The sequence below is a fragment of the Giraffa tippelskirchi genome, chromosome 1, assembly GCF_054371585.1.
Source record: "Giraffa tippelskirchi isolate mGirTip1 chromosome 1, T2T-mGirTip1v1.2.pri, whole genome shotgun sequence".
NCBI classification, from domain to species: Eukaryota; Metazoa; Chordata; class Mammalia; order Artiodactyla; family Giraffidae; genus Giraffa; species Giraffa tippelskirchi.
The window spans coordinates 42,254,152-42,266,777 of record NC_137275.1 but is presented as its reverse complement, the minus strand read 5'-3'; the positions used below and the strand labels follow the sequence as shown (position 1 = coordinate 42,266,777).

At 36.4% G+C, this 12,626-nt stretch overlaps 1 protein-coding gene across 1 annotated transcript in view; it reads right to left on the bottom strand.

The window, feature by feature from the left end:
- PDCL2 (phosducin like 2) overlaps positions 1 to 12,625 on the bottom strand; it is a 36,201-nt gene extending 23,576 nt beyond the window's left edge. The window contains exons 1-3 of the mRNA XM_081589174.1: positions 12,458 to 12,625; positions 1,967 to 2,087; positions 1,287 to 1,377 (exon numbers count right to left, since the gene is read on the bottom strand). Of these exons, the coding sequence (XP_081445300.1) occupies positions 1,287 to 1,377; positions 1,967 to 2,087; positions 12,458 to 12,463 (218 nt within the window). The 5' untranslated portion in view covers positions 12,464 to 12,625. The remainder of the gene's footprint in view (positions 1 to 1,286; positions 1,378 to 1,966; positions 2,088 to 12,457) is intronic.
- Between the last annotated feature and the right edge of the window lies 1 nt (position 12,626).

The following is a 12,626-nucleotide window of genomic DNA, read 5'->3' as shown; positions in this document are numbered from 1 at the left end:
ATTGTGTGTCTGTGGTAGAGCTGATGTGTCCTCCTTAGCACATCATATTATTGTGTATTATTGGTGATGTTAATCCTGGTCATGTTGCTAAGATGGGGTCTGCCAATGTTCTACACTGTAAACTTAACTATTTCCTCCTTTATAATTATTAAATATTGGGGGCAATACTTTGAGATTATGCAAAAATCCTGTTTCTATTTAAACTTTCACCCACTCATTTTAGCAACCATCAGTAGATTACTGTGATGTTCTGATTGTGACTTTTCCATTTTCCTCATTTCACCTACACTTATTCACTGGAATTCTTCAGTGAGGAAGAAGTGTTACTTTGTTGAATTTGTTCATGTATTCACTTACTTATCTGTATTACTATACACTTAAGGATAATTATTTTATTACTTATTTTATAATTCAATATTATAATAAGATAGTTTTTCAACTTGTTTCAACTCTGGCCATTATAAAACCTTTTAGTTTGGCTCTTGTGTCTTAAAAAAATTTCAGTACTTCCTTAACTTTCTGATACTGCCCCAGACTCATGCTGTTCTTTCTCAGCTCGCACTGTTGACTAAAGCAGTTCTCTAAGAAACACTGATTCCTTTTATTGAAGAATAGTAGTATGAATAAAGAGCTGAATTCCAGGTGTGTTCATTGCTACCAGAGTATTGCTGCTTCCAACCCAATGCACTGATTTTTTATGTGTATTAAAACAACCTTGGATTCCTGGGATCAATCCCATTTGATCAGAATGCATTATTCTTCTTTTAAATTATTGGACTTAATTTGCTAATATTTTGATAAAATTTTTCATACCTACATTCATAAGAGATGTTTTTCTGTAGCATTCTGTTTTTGCAATTTCTCTGTCTGGTTTTGCTATCAGGATAAGTCAGGAAATCTATGCACTTGTTCTAACTTCTGAAAGAATTTGTTTATGACTAGCAATTAATTATTCATTAAATGATAGAAACCCTTAACAGACATCATACTATAAGGAAAATCATGGTCCTCTTTTTATTAGCCTTCTAGTGACATTTTCCACTTTACTCATATGTAACTTGATGAAGTTCTGCTGAGTATTATTGAACAATTTTTTATTTAAGCAAAGGTAAAAAAGATCAGGGGAAAAATCCATCTTATATAAAGTGAGCTAGTTTTTAAATGTAACTTAAAAATTAGTTTTGTTCTTTTTAAAATACAGTCTCTACACAAAAATAGGAATTTTTCCTTAGTTTCATCAATACTTCATTCAAAAGCTCATAAATTATCCAAAGGAATCACTGTACCTATACATTTCAATAGCTCTCATATCTTCATCATCAAATTCATCTTCCGCTTCCTTCAATTCTGCAAGAGTCATCTTTTCATACGGTTTAACTGAAACACAATAAGAAGTTGTAGATAAATGAGTTATTTTAAAAACTAATTTTACTTTATAACTACATGTCTAGAAAAACAATAGATAAACGGAGATCAAGAATATCTTTAATGTTGATATTAAAGTTTCTTCATCATATAAAGCTATATTGTGGTTGACTGTTTCAAGTTTGTTTGGAATATTATTACTCCCTCAGAGTTCACAGAACTATCAAGTTACATTTAAAAATAGATGTGAAAATCAACTAGACCTCATAAATGTAGAGTTCCCCAAGTACCTGGAAATACTGGCAAGTAATAGATGTCTACAGAATGATGAAAATAGAAGGTAATCACAAGGTAGAGAAATGTAATAGGAAAAAAAGCTCATTAGGTTAAATACTAGGGCATTTCAGCTCTAATATTAGGATGTAACTTTCAATACATGAATTAGGAATTTTAGGTGTCAGCATCCTAATCTCAAAAGTAGGAGTAGGATTTCTATTAAATTATTTCTAACATCCTATCTCCCTCTAAATTCACAAAATACATGATCACTATCATAACTGCATTATTCCCTTTATCCAGACAACCAAATGCACAACTATACCCATTGCTTCTTTCTGTAAACGTAAAACCATTTCTTCAATTTCATCTTTTGGCTCTTCTTTTGGAGGAAGAATGCCAAAATCTCTTAAAATTTCATTCCATTCTGTATCTTCATTTGGATCCTATATAAAAAAAATTTTTTTAAATCTATTAGCACAGTTGTACAACCTATTTCAATATTTGTAAAACTGATATGCAGCATTTCCAACCATGTAATTATTCATGAACTCTACAGATAAACTACATAATTAGTTTTATAGACTAGAACAAAATGGACTACTTTTTCCCCATTTCCCAGTACTAATGCAACTACATACATTGATAAAAAGAATCATCCTGTACCCTCAATGTTATACTGAGATGTTTAATGAAAAACAAATCTAAAAAATATATATACACTATTAATGAAGAAATGTGTAATCATGGAAAATAATTTGAAGACTATAATAGGCAAAACCAACTCACATAATGGCTGCAGTCACCATCTGCAGTGATTTTGGAGCACAAGAAAATAAAGTCTCACTATTTCCATTGTTTTCCCCACCTATTTGCCATGAAGTGATGGGACCGGATGTCATGATCTTAATTTTCGAATGTTAAGTTTTAAGTGAACTTATTCACTCTTCTCTTTCACTTTCATCAAGAGGCTCTTGAGTTCCACTTAATTTTCTGCAATTAGAGTGGTATCATCTGCATATATGAGGCTGTTGATACTTCTCCCAGCAATCTTGATTCCAGCTTATGATTCATCCAGCCCAGCATTTTTCATAATGTACTTTGCATGTAAGTTAAATAAGCAGGGTGACCATATACAGCCTTAACACACTCCTTTCCCAACTTGGAACCAGTCAGTTCTTCCATGTCTAGTTCTAACTGTTGCTTCTTGACCCAAATACAGGTTTCTCAGGAGATAGGTATGGTTTGCTACTACAATCCTTTAAAAGATTTTCCACAGTTTGTTGTGATCCATATATACAAAGGTTTTAGCATAGTCAATGAAGCAGAAGCAGATGTTTTTCTGAAATTCCTTTACTTTCTTCAAGATCCAAATAATGCTGGCAATTTGATCACTGGTTCCTCTGTCTTTTCTAAATCCAGCTTGTACATCTGGAAACTCCTGGTTCATGTACTACTAAAACTTAGTTCAAAGGATTTTGAGCAAAACCTTACTAGTATGTAAACTAGTGCAATTTTACAGTAGTTGGAACACTCTTTAGCACTGCCCTTCTTTGGGATTGCAATGAAAACTGGTCTTTTCTAATCCTGTGGCCATTGTTGAATTTTCCAAATTTGCTGACATATTGAGTCCAGCACTTTGACAAAATCATCTTTTAGGAGTTTAAATAGCTCAGCTGGAATTCCATCACCTCCACTAGCTTTGTTTGTAGTAATGCTTCCTAAGGCCCACTTGACTTTACCCTCCAGGATGTCCAGCTTTAGATGAGTGATCATACCATCATGGTTATCTGTGTCATTGAGACCTTTCTTGTATAATTCTTCTGTATAGTCCTGCCACCTCTTTTTAGTCTCTTCTGTTTCTGTTAGGTACTTACATTTTCTGTCCTTTATTGTGCCCATTCTTGCATGAAATGTTACCTTGATATCTCCAATTTTCTTGAAGAGATCTCTAGCCTTTCCCTTTCTGTTGTTTTCCTCTATTTCTTTGCATTATTCATTTAAGAAGGGCTTCTTATCTCTCCTTGTTATTCTCTGGAACTGTGCATTTAGTTGGTTATATCTTTCCCTTTCTCCCTTGCCTTTCACTTCTCTTCATTTCTCAGCTATTGGTTAGGCCTCCTCAGTCAACAACTTTGCCTTCTTGCATTTCTTTTTTGGGGGGATGATTTTGGTCACTGTCTCCTGTACAATGTTACAAACCTTCATCCCTAGTTCTTCAGACATTCGGTCTACCAGGTATAATCCCTTGAATCTATTTGTAGATTAGATTACACCTCTACTGTATGATCATAAGGAATTTGATTTGGGCTACAAAATCACTGCAGATGGTGACTGCAGCCATGAAATTGAAAGACACTTACTCCTTGGAAGAAAAGTTATCACCAAACTAGATAACATATTAAAAAACTGAGACATTACTTTGCCAACAAAGGTCCATCTAGTCAAGGCTATGGTTTTTCCAGTAGTCATGTACGGATGTGAGAGTTGGACTATAAAGAAAGCTGAGCACCAAAAAATTGATGCTTTTGAACTGTGGTGTTGGAGAAGACTGTTCAGAGTCCCTTGGACAAGCAAGGAGATCCAATCAGTCTATCCTAAAGGAAATCAGTCCTGAATATTCATTGGAAGGACTGATGTTGAAGCTGAAACTCCAATACTTTGGCCACCTGATGTGAAGAGCTGACTCATTTGAAAAGACCCTGATGTTGGGAAAGATTGAAGGCGGGAGGAGAAGGGGACGACAGAGGATGAGATGGTTGGATGGCATCATCGACTCAATGGACATGAGTTTGAGTAAACTCTGGGAGTTGGTGATGGGCAGGGAGGCCTGGAGTGCTGCAGTCCATGGGGTCGCAAAGAGTCAGACATGACTGAGCAACTGAACTGAACTGAAACGGCCTAGTGGTTTTCCCTACTTTCTTCAATTTAAGACTGAATTTTGTGATAAAGAGCTCATGATCTGAACCACAGTCAGCTCAAGGTCTTATTTTTGCTGACTGTACAGAGCTTCTTCATCTTTGGCTGCAAAGAACATAATTAGTCTGATTTCAGCATTGACCATCTGGTGATATCCAGATGGCCAATACTGAGTCATTTCTTGGGTTGTTGGAAAATGGTGTTTGCTATGACCAGTGTGTTCTCTTGTTTGCCCTGATTCATTTTGTACTCTAAGTCCAAACTTGCCTGTTAATCTGGGTATCTCTTGACTTCCTGCTTTTGCATTCCAATCCCCTATGATGAAAAGGATATCTTTTTTGGTGTTAGTTCTACAAGGTCTTATAAGTCTTCATAGAACCAGTCAACTTCAGCTTCTTCAGCATCAGTGGTTGGGACACAGACTTGGATTATTGTAATGCTGTATGGTTTGCCTTGGAAATGAACTGAGATCATTCTGTCATTTTTGAGGTTGCACCCAAGTACTGCATTTCAGACTCTTTTGTTGATTATAAGGGCTACTCCATTTCTTCTAAGGGATTCTCGCCCACAGTAGTAGATACAGCAGTCATCTGAATTAAATTCATCCATTGCCATCCATTTTAGTTCATCCTGCCACCTCCAGCTTGACCACATTCACTTGACCTTGTTTTATGGAACTAACATTTCAGGTGCTTATGCAATACTGTTCTTTACAGCATCAGAGTCTACCTTCACTACCAGACACATCCACAACAAATTCTTTATCTGCATCCTACAAAATTTTATATGCTATATTTTTATTGGTATTCAGTTAAAATATTTCCAACCTTATGATTTTTTTTTCCTCACATTTAAATTTGGAAGGATGCTACTTAATTTTCAAGTACTTTGGACTTTTCTAGGTATTTTATTAATAATTTCTAGTTTAATTCTGCTTGGTCAGGAAACATTCTTTGTTAAGATTTCAATTTTCTGAAATGCATTTATTTGTTTCATGACTCAACATACGGTATTAATATATTTTAGTGAATGTTGTACCTAGTGTGAAAAGAATGTACATTCTACCACAGACCAGGGTTTATTACTCTACAAATCAATAGGTTGTTGACAGATTTGTTCAGATATTCTGTTAGAGATTTTTTCTTTAGTTGTTCTGTCAATTACTAGGGGGAGGGATGTTAAAATCTCTGATTATGAATGTGGATTTATCTATCTCTCCCTCTGTCAGTTTTTGCTTCACATGTTTGATGCTTGATTATTATGCAAATACACAGTTGTATTTAAGATATTTTCCTAGCAAATTTTTCTTATCACTATAAAATTTTCCTTTTTATTTCTAGTAGCACTCCTAAAAGATGATGCTGTTAAAGTGCTGCACTCAATATGCCAGCTAAGTTGGAAAACTCAGTAATGGCCACAGGACTGGAAAAGGTCACTTTTCATTCCAATCCCAAAGAAGGGCAATGCCAGAGAATGTTCAAACTACGTATAATTGCACTCATTTCACATGTTAGCAGGTAATGTTCAAAATCCTTCAAGCTAGGCTTCAACAGTATTTAAACCAAGAATTTCCAGATGTTCAGGCTGGATTTAGAAAAGGCAGAGGAACCACAGATCAAATTGCCGACATCTACAGGATCATAGAAAAAGCAAGAGAATTCCAGAAACACATCTACTTCTGCTTTATTGATTAGGCTACAGCTTTTGACTGTGTGGATCACAACAAAATGGAAAATTCTTCATGAGATGGGAATACCAGACCACCTTAACCTGCCTCCTGAGAAACCTGTATGCAGGTCAACAAAGAACACAATGGGACATGGAACAACGGAATGGTTCTGAAATGGGAAAGGATTACATCAAGGCTGTATATGGTCACCCTGCTTATTTAACTTCCATACAGAGTACATCATGCAAAATGTTGGGCTGCATGAAGCAGGGGCTGGAATCAAGATTGCCGGGAGAAATATCAATAACCTCAGATACGCAGATGACACCACCCTTATGGCAGAAAGTGAAGAAGAACTAAAGAGCCTTTTGATGAAAGTGAAAGAGGAGAGTGAAAAAGCTGGCTTAAAACTCAACATTCAGAAAACTGACATCATGGCATCCAGTCCCATCACTTCATGGCAAATAGATGGGGAAACAGTGGAAACAGTGGCTGACTTTATTTTCTTGGGCTCCAAAATCACTGCAGATGGTGACTGCAGCCATGAAATTAAAAGATGCTTACTCCTTGGAAGAAAAGTTATCACCAACCTAGACAGCATATTAAAAAGCAGAGCATTTCTTTGCCAACAAAGGTCTATCTAGTCAAGGATATGGTTTTTCCAGTAGTCATGTATGGATGTGAGAGTTGGACTATAAAGAAAGCTGAGTGCCACAGAATTGATGCTTTTGAACTGTGGTGTTGGAGAAGACTCTTGAGAGTCCCTTGGACTGCAAGGAGATCCAACCAATCCATCCTAAAGGAGATCAGTCCTGGGTGTTCATTGGAAGGACTGACGCTGAAGCTGAAACTCCAATACTTTGGCCACCTGATGCAAAGAGCTGACTCATTTGAAAAGACCCTGATGGTGGGAAACATTGAAGGTGGGAGGAGAAAGGGATGACAGAGGATGAGATGGTTGGATGGCATCACCAACTCAATGGGCATGAGTTCTGAGCAAGCTCTAGGAGATAGTGATGGACAGGGATATGTAGCTTGCTGAGTCCATGGGGTCAGGAAGAGTCAGATAGGAGTGAGCAACTGAACAACAACAGCAATCATCATCTTGATGTCTACTTTGTTACTAACATAGTTTATATAGCTTAAGACTAAGTACTGTTTAAATAACAAGTCTTTTTCAATTCTTTTCTTTCAATTCATCTGTTTCTTTGTATTTAAAGTGTGTCTCTCTTAGCAGTATGTCGTTATATATTGCTTTTTCAACTATTTTGCTAATCTCTACTTTTTAATTGAAATGTTTACTTCATTTAATATAATAAATGTTAATGTTAGATGTAGGGCCACTGTTTTCCTGTTTCAATTAGTATTGTTTGCTTTTGTTCCTCTGTTCCTTTCCTGCCTTCTTTTGGTTAATTAAATATTTTTTAGAATTTAATTTTTTGCAACTGGCTTTTTAGGTGTACATTTCATTATTGTTTTAATAATTGCTCTAGAAATTATAATCCTATTTTAACTTATTATAGTTAATATTGGACTATTTTATATAAAATATGGGAATCTTGCTTAGTATAGTTCCATTTTCCACTATCCTATCCTTTGCTTTATTGCTGTTATAAATATCAACATCTACGATATATTTGAATCACTTTAATACAATGTTACAATTTCTGCCTTAAACAATTATAATGTTTTAAGAAAATTAAGAAAAATTATATTTAGTTTTTAGTATTTATCCACATATTTACCATCTAGGGTACTTTTCACTCCCTTTTAGATGCAGTTTTTCACCTGATGTAATTTCCTTTCAGTCTAAAGAAACTTCCTTTAGTATTTATTACAGTGCAGGTCTGCTGGAAATGAATACTCTCAGTTTTCATATTTCTGAAAATGTTTATTTTTTCCCAGTGTTTTGATAGGTAGTTTAGCTGGATGTAGAATTTAGCTTGAAAGCTTTCCCTCCAGCCTTTAAAGCATTGTAAAGGCCTTCTGGCCTCTGATGTTTCTGATGAGAAGTCAGCTAATAATGATATTACTGTTCTCCTATACATACATAATATACACATCTTAATATTACGTCTTTTCTCTGGATGTTTTCAAGATTTTATCTTTCGATTTCAGAAGGGTGTCTATGTGTGCTTGGTGCAGTTTTATTTTTATTTATCTTGTTTGGAGTTCCCTGAGATCTTAGATTTTTAATTTATGCCTTCCCTCAAATTTTGGACAGTTTTATCTATCATTTCCTTAATTTTTTTCCTACCCCTCCACCCTATCTTCCTCTCCTTCTACGATTCCTTACAGTATGTTACATGTATATACATGTTAACTATGTATTCTAATTAGATGTATGTTAATCCATTATCCAATATCCAGTATCCATTATCCAATATCCAATATCCCTTCAGTTCACTGAATCTCTATTCACTTTAAGTATTTTTCTTTCTGTTCTTAAAACTGGACACTTTGTATTGATAAATCCAAGTTCCCTGAGTCTTCTGCCACCTCCAATTTGCCATTAAGCCCATTCAGTTATTTTTTATTTCAAGTCTTTGATCTTTTCAGTTCAAGAATTTCCATTTGATTGTTTTATTACTGTTTGTATTTCTCTGTTAAAGATTCTCCATCTGTTAATTAAATTTCCTTTACATCCTTGAATATACTTATAATAGCTGCTTTAAATTCTTTGTTCTCTAATATAAACCTCTGGATAGTCTAATGATCTGCTTCCATTGGTTGCTTTAATTTTGAATATGGTTTTTCATTTTTCTTTTTTTTGTCTAATTTTTATTGTATACTAGATATTGAGGATGATACACCATAGAAATTCATGATTTTTTATGTTCCTCTCAAGTATGTTGATTTTCATACTTGCAGGCAGTTAACTTGGCTGGAGTGAAACATCAACCTCTTTCAACTGAAGTGGGCAGCACCCAAAACCTCAGATCAGCTCAGTTCTTTCATCTTCTAATGGCTGCTTTCTGCCAGGCAACTTGTGGTCTCTTACCTATATATGGAGTTTAGCTGACAATTAAGGATTTGTGTGAATCTTACACATAGAATTTAAAGACTACCCCTTCTGTGCTACTTTTCTTTCTAAGACTTCCACATAATTCTCCCACCACTCTACCAACCCAGAACTTTGCTCTCCAAAACCCCTATTAAGATGGTTGTTTTCTGCCATCCCGTGCCATATGACTATAAAATGCCCTCATCTGTATCTAATCTTTTTAATCTATTGTGGTTTTAAAGTATGTTCACAAATTCTTTCATACTCCTTTTTTCTGAGAAGTGAAACTTAATCCCACTTCCATTGAGTACAAGCTGAACCTGTGGTCTTATTTTTAATAAACTGAAAATATGATGGAAGCAATACTATTTGAATTCTGAGACTAAGTCACAAAAGGCACTGCTGCTGCTTTTTCCTCTTAGTCTCATCACTTACTCTGGGGGAAACCAGCTGCCATGTTTTTTTCACAAAAGCAGCCTGTGTTAATCTGCTTGGGAAGCCATATCACAGACCAGGTGATTTAAATAGAAATTTATTTTCTCACAGTTCTGGAGGTTGGAAGTCTAAAATCAAGGTGCCAGCAGGGTTGGTACTGGTGAGAACTCTTTTGGCTTGCAGGATGCTGCCTTCTTGTTGTGTACTCACACAACCTTCCTGCTGTGTGTGTGTAGAGAGAGAGAACGTGCTCTAGTGTCTCTTCCACATCTTATAAGGACACCGATGCTAGCAGCAATGTTTTGTAGTTTTCAGTTTATTCCTATTTTATTCTTTTTGATGTAATTATACATGGAATTATTTTCTTAATTTCCTTTGATATTACAGTGTTCACTGTAGTGTATAAAAATGTCTTTATCAAATTTGAATGTCACTTTTTATACTTTCCTACTCTCTGAAGATAATTTCAATTTTGTCTTTTGTTTTTTAAACAGAATAAGCATAGTTGTTTCATAACCTGTTGCTGATCATTCAGATAACTGAAGTCCTTGCAATTCTGCTTTTGTTGGTTTATGTTCATAGTACCCTGTTCCCTTGTGTGCCTGGTTACTTTTGGCTGACTTCTGCTTGATGTCCTTGAGAACTTACATGCAGGAATTCTAAGATAAAGATGTCTTTATCCACAGAGGATTTGCTGTTTCTTCCAGGCATGTACAAGCAATACAGTATATTACTAATTTATAATAAATTCACAGTTTGAAGTTTTTTGGATCACCCAGACAATATGCCTTAGGCTGCAATCTATGTGAGAGCTGTCTTGAGCCACAACTCCTTGTGGATAGGTTTTATTGCTTTTCTTTTTACCCCTGCTCCACTAAGCATCAAGACAACGTTCCTTGAATTCCCCTAGACTGAGTTTATCTCTGGTTCATATTCCTATTAGTTGCCCATGCTTTCACAAGCCAAACTCTTGAGTTCCTTCTCACCCTGTGATTATACCCAGAACCAAACTGCAGACTGTTAAGATGCCCTGGAGGTAAAAGCGGCTTTAAAGCTCTAGAAATCCATTCACCTGGCTTTTCTACTTTCCCTTTGATTTTGGTCTCATCGTTTTCTATCATGTTACCGCTGATGCTTTTAAGGATCAGAGGTAGTTTTACGTATATTCAGCAGAGGAGTTGGTCCAAATAACCAAGCTCATTATTATCAGAAAATCCAACAGTCACCTTTTTTTTTAAAAAAAAAAAAGGACTAGCCTGGACTAGCCTGCCAGGCTCCTCTGTTTATGGGGTTTTCCACACAAGAATACTGGAGCAGGTTTCCATTTTCTTCTCCAGGTTATGTTCCCACCCCAAGGATCAAACCTGCATTTCCTACATTGGCAGGTGGTTTCTTTACCACTGAGCTACCTTGGGAAGCCCCCATACTTATGGTTTTATTCATACCTCTGACTGTTCTCCTTAACTGATCTGGGAATTAGTTGCAAAGTGATTTAATAGTAAATGCTCTATATTCCAATCTTCCCTTGCCTTTAAGAAATCATTTATGAAATCATAATAAACAAAATAGAAACAGGCACCACAATCCACATTATAAAAGTATTATGGTATTTATCATGACATAGTTATATCTGACTCTCTCTTATTTCCCCATAGTAACCTCTTTTTAGAGCCACACATAAGCACTGAATAACTGGCTGTTGAATAAATCAGTGAATAAATAAACAAAGATTAACATGCTGTTGTCTTTATTCAATTACATTTCAGCCTGTTTCTTGAAGAGTAGATGCAAATCAGGACAAATGTGCAATACTTTTCCATAGTGAATAAAATGTACCTTCCAGGAATCTGATATTAATCCAAAAAGAGCATCCATTAAAACTATATGTTAATTTGTGTTCAAAATATCCTAGTAAATTACACAGCATACACAATTACCAAAATTAAATATGTAAAACCAGAAAAATCCTAAAGGTTTTAATTGGGGAGAGCTGGTGCAAAGAAGCTATTTGCTAAGTTGGAAAATGGTAATTTTACTCTGATTTTAAAAAAGGAAATAAAAGCACAGGCTTCTTGTTAATAATGTAGCTTTAGATAGAGGAGCAGCATTTTTCTGAATTGTTGTTCAGTCGCTAAGTCGTTTGGGACTCTTTTGCAACCCCAAGAACTATAGCCCTCCAGACTCCTCTGTCCATGAGATTCCCCAGGCAAGAATACTGGAATGGGTTGCCATTTCCTTCTACAGTGGGTCGTCCGAACCCAGGGATCCAACCGAGTCTCTTGCATTTGCAGGCGGGTTCTTCACCGATGAGTCACCAGGGAAACCCTCTTAGGAACTAATGGAAGTCTAATAGTTATTAGTCTAATAGTCTAATAGTTTTCGTGATCATGTAGGAGAAACTCCAGGGACACCTGGGCTTTCTCAAGACAGATGCGACTATTAGGGTTTCCTCTCTGACCTTTTTAAAATGTAGTGGGGCAGGATACTTAAATTGAATTACACTTGGGTTAAAATTGATGGTCTGTTTCTCAAGTCATAAATAGTGCGACAGTACGATTTCCAGAATTTTAGGTGTGAAAGGCTTCCTTCAGCGACAAACCTTAAGTCTTTCTCAAATTTTGAAAAAAACGGCGTTCTCCTAGAGCTCATTTGCATTTCTGTTCAATCCTGACAGACGGACGCAAAGTTTAGTTCTTACTGAGAACAAATATTAGAACCTAAGTCCTGTAGGAACACCGTTGGGGAAGCCGCTGGGGTGCCCCACGGTCACCGGAGTCCGCGATTCCCACCTGCATGGTGTTCCGCCTCGTCCCTCACGCTCCGGCGTCGTCCAACTTCGGGCCGGGACTTCTGGCTCCGACGTCCCTTCGAAGCGGTAAGGGAACCCACCGCGGTCCCAGCGGTTCCCACCGCCGGCAGGAAGGGAGCGGGGAGAACAAGAGCCTAGGACGCACTGCG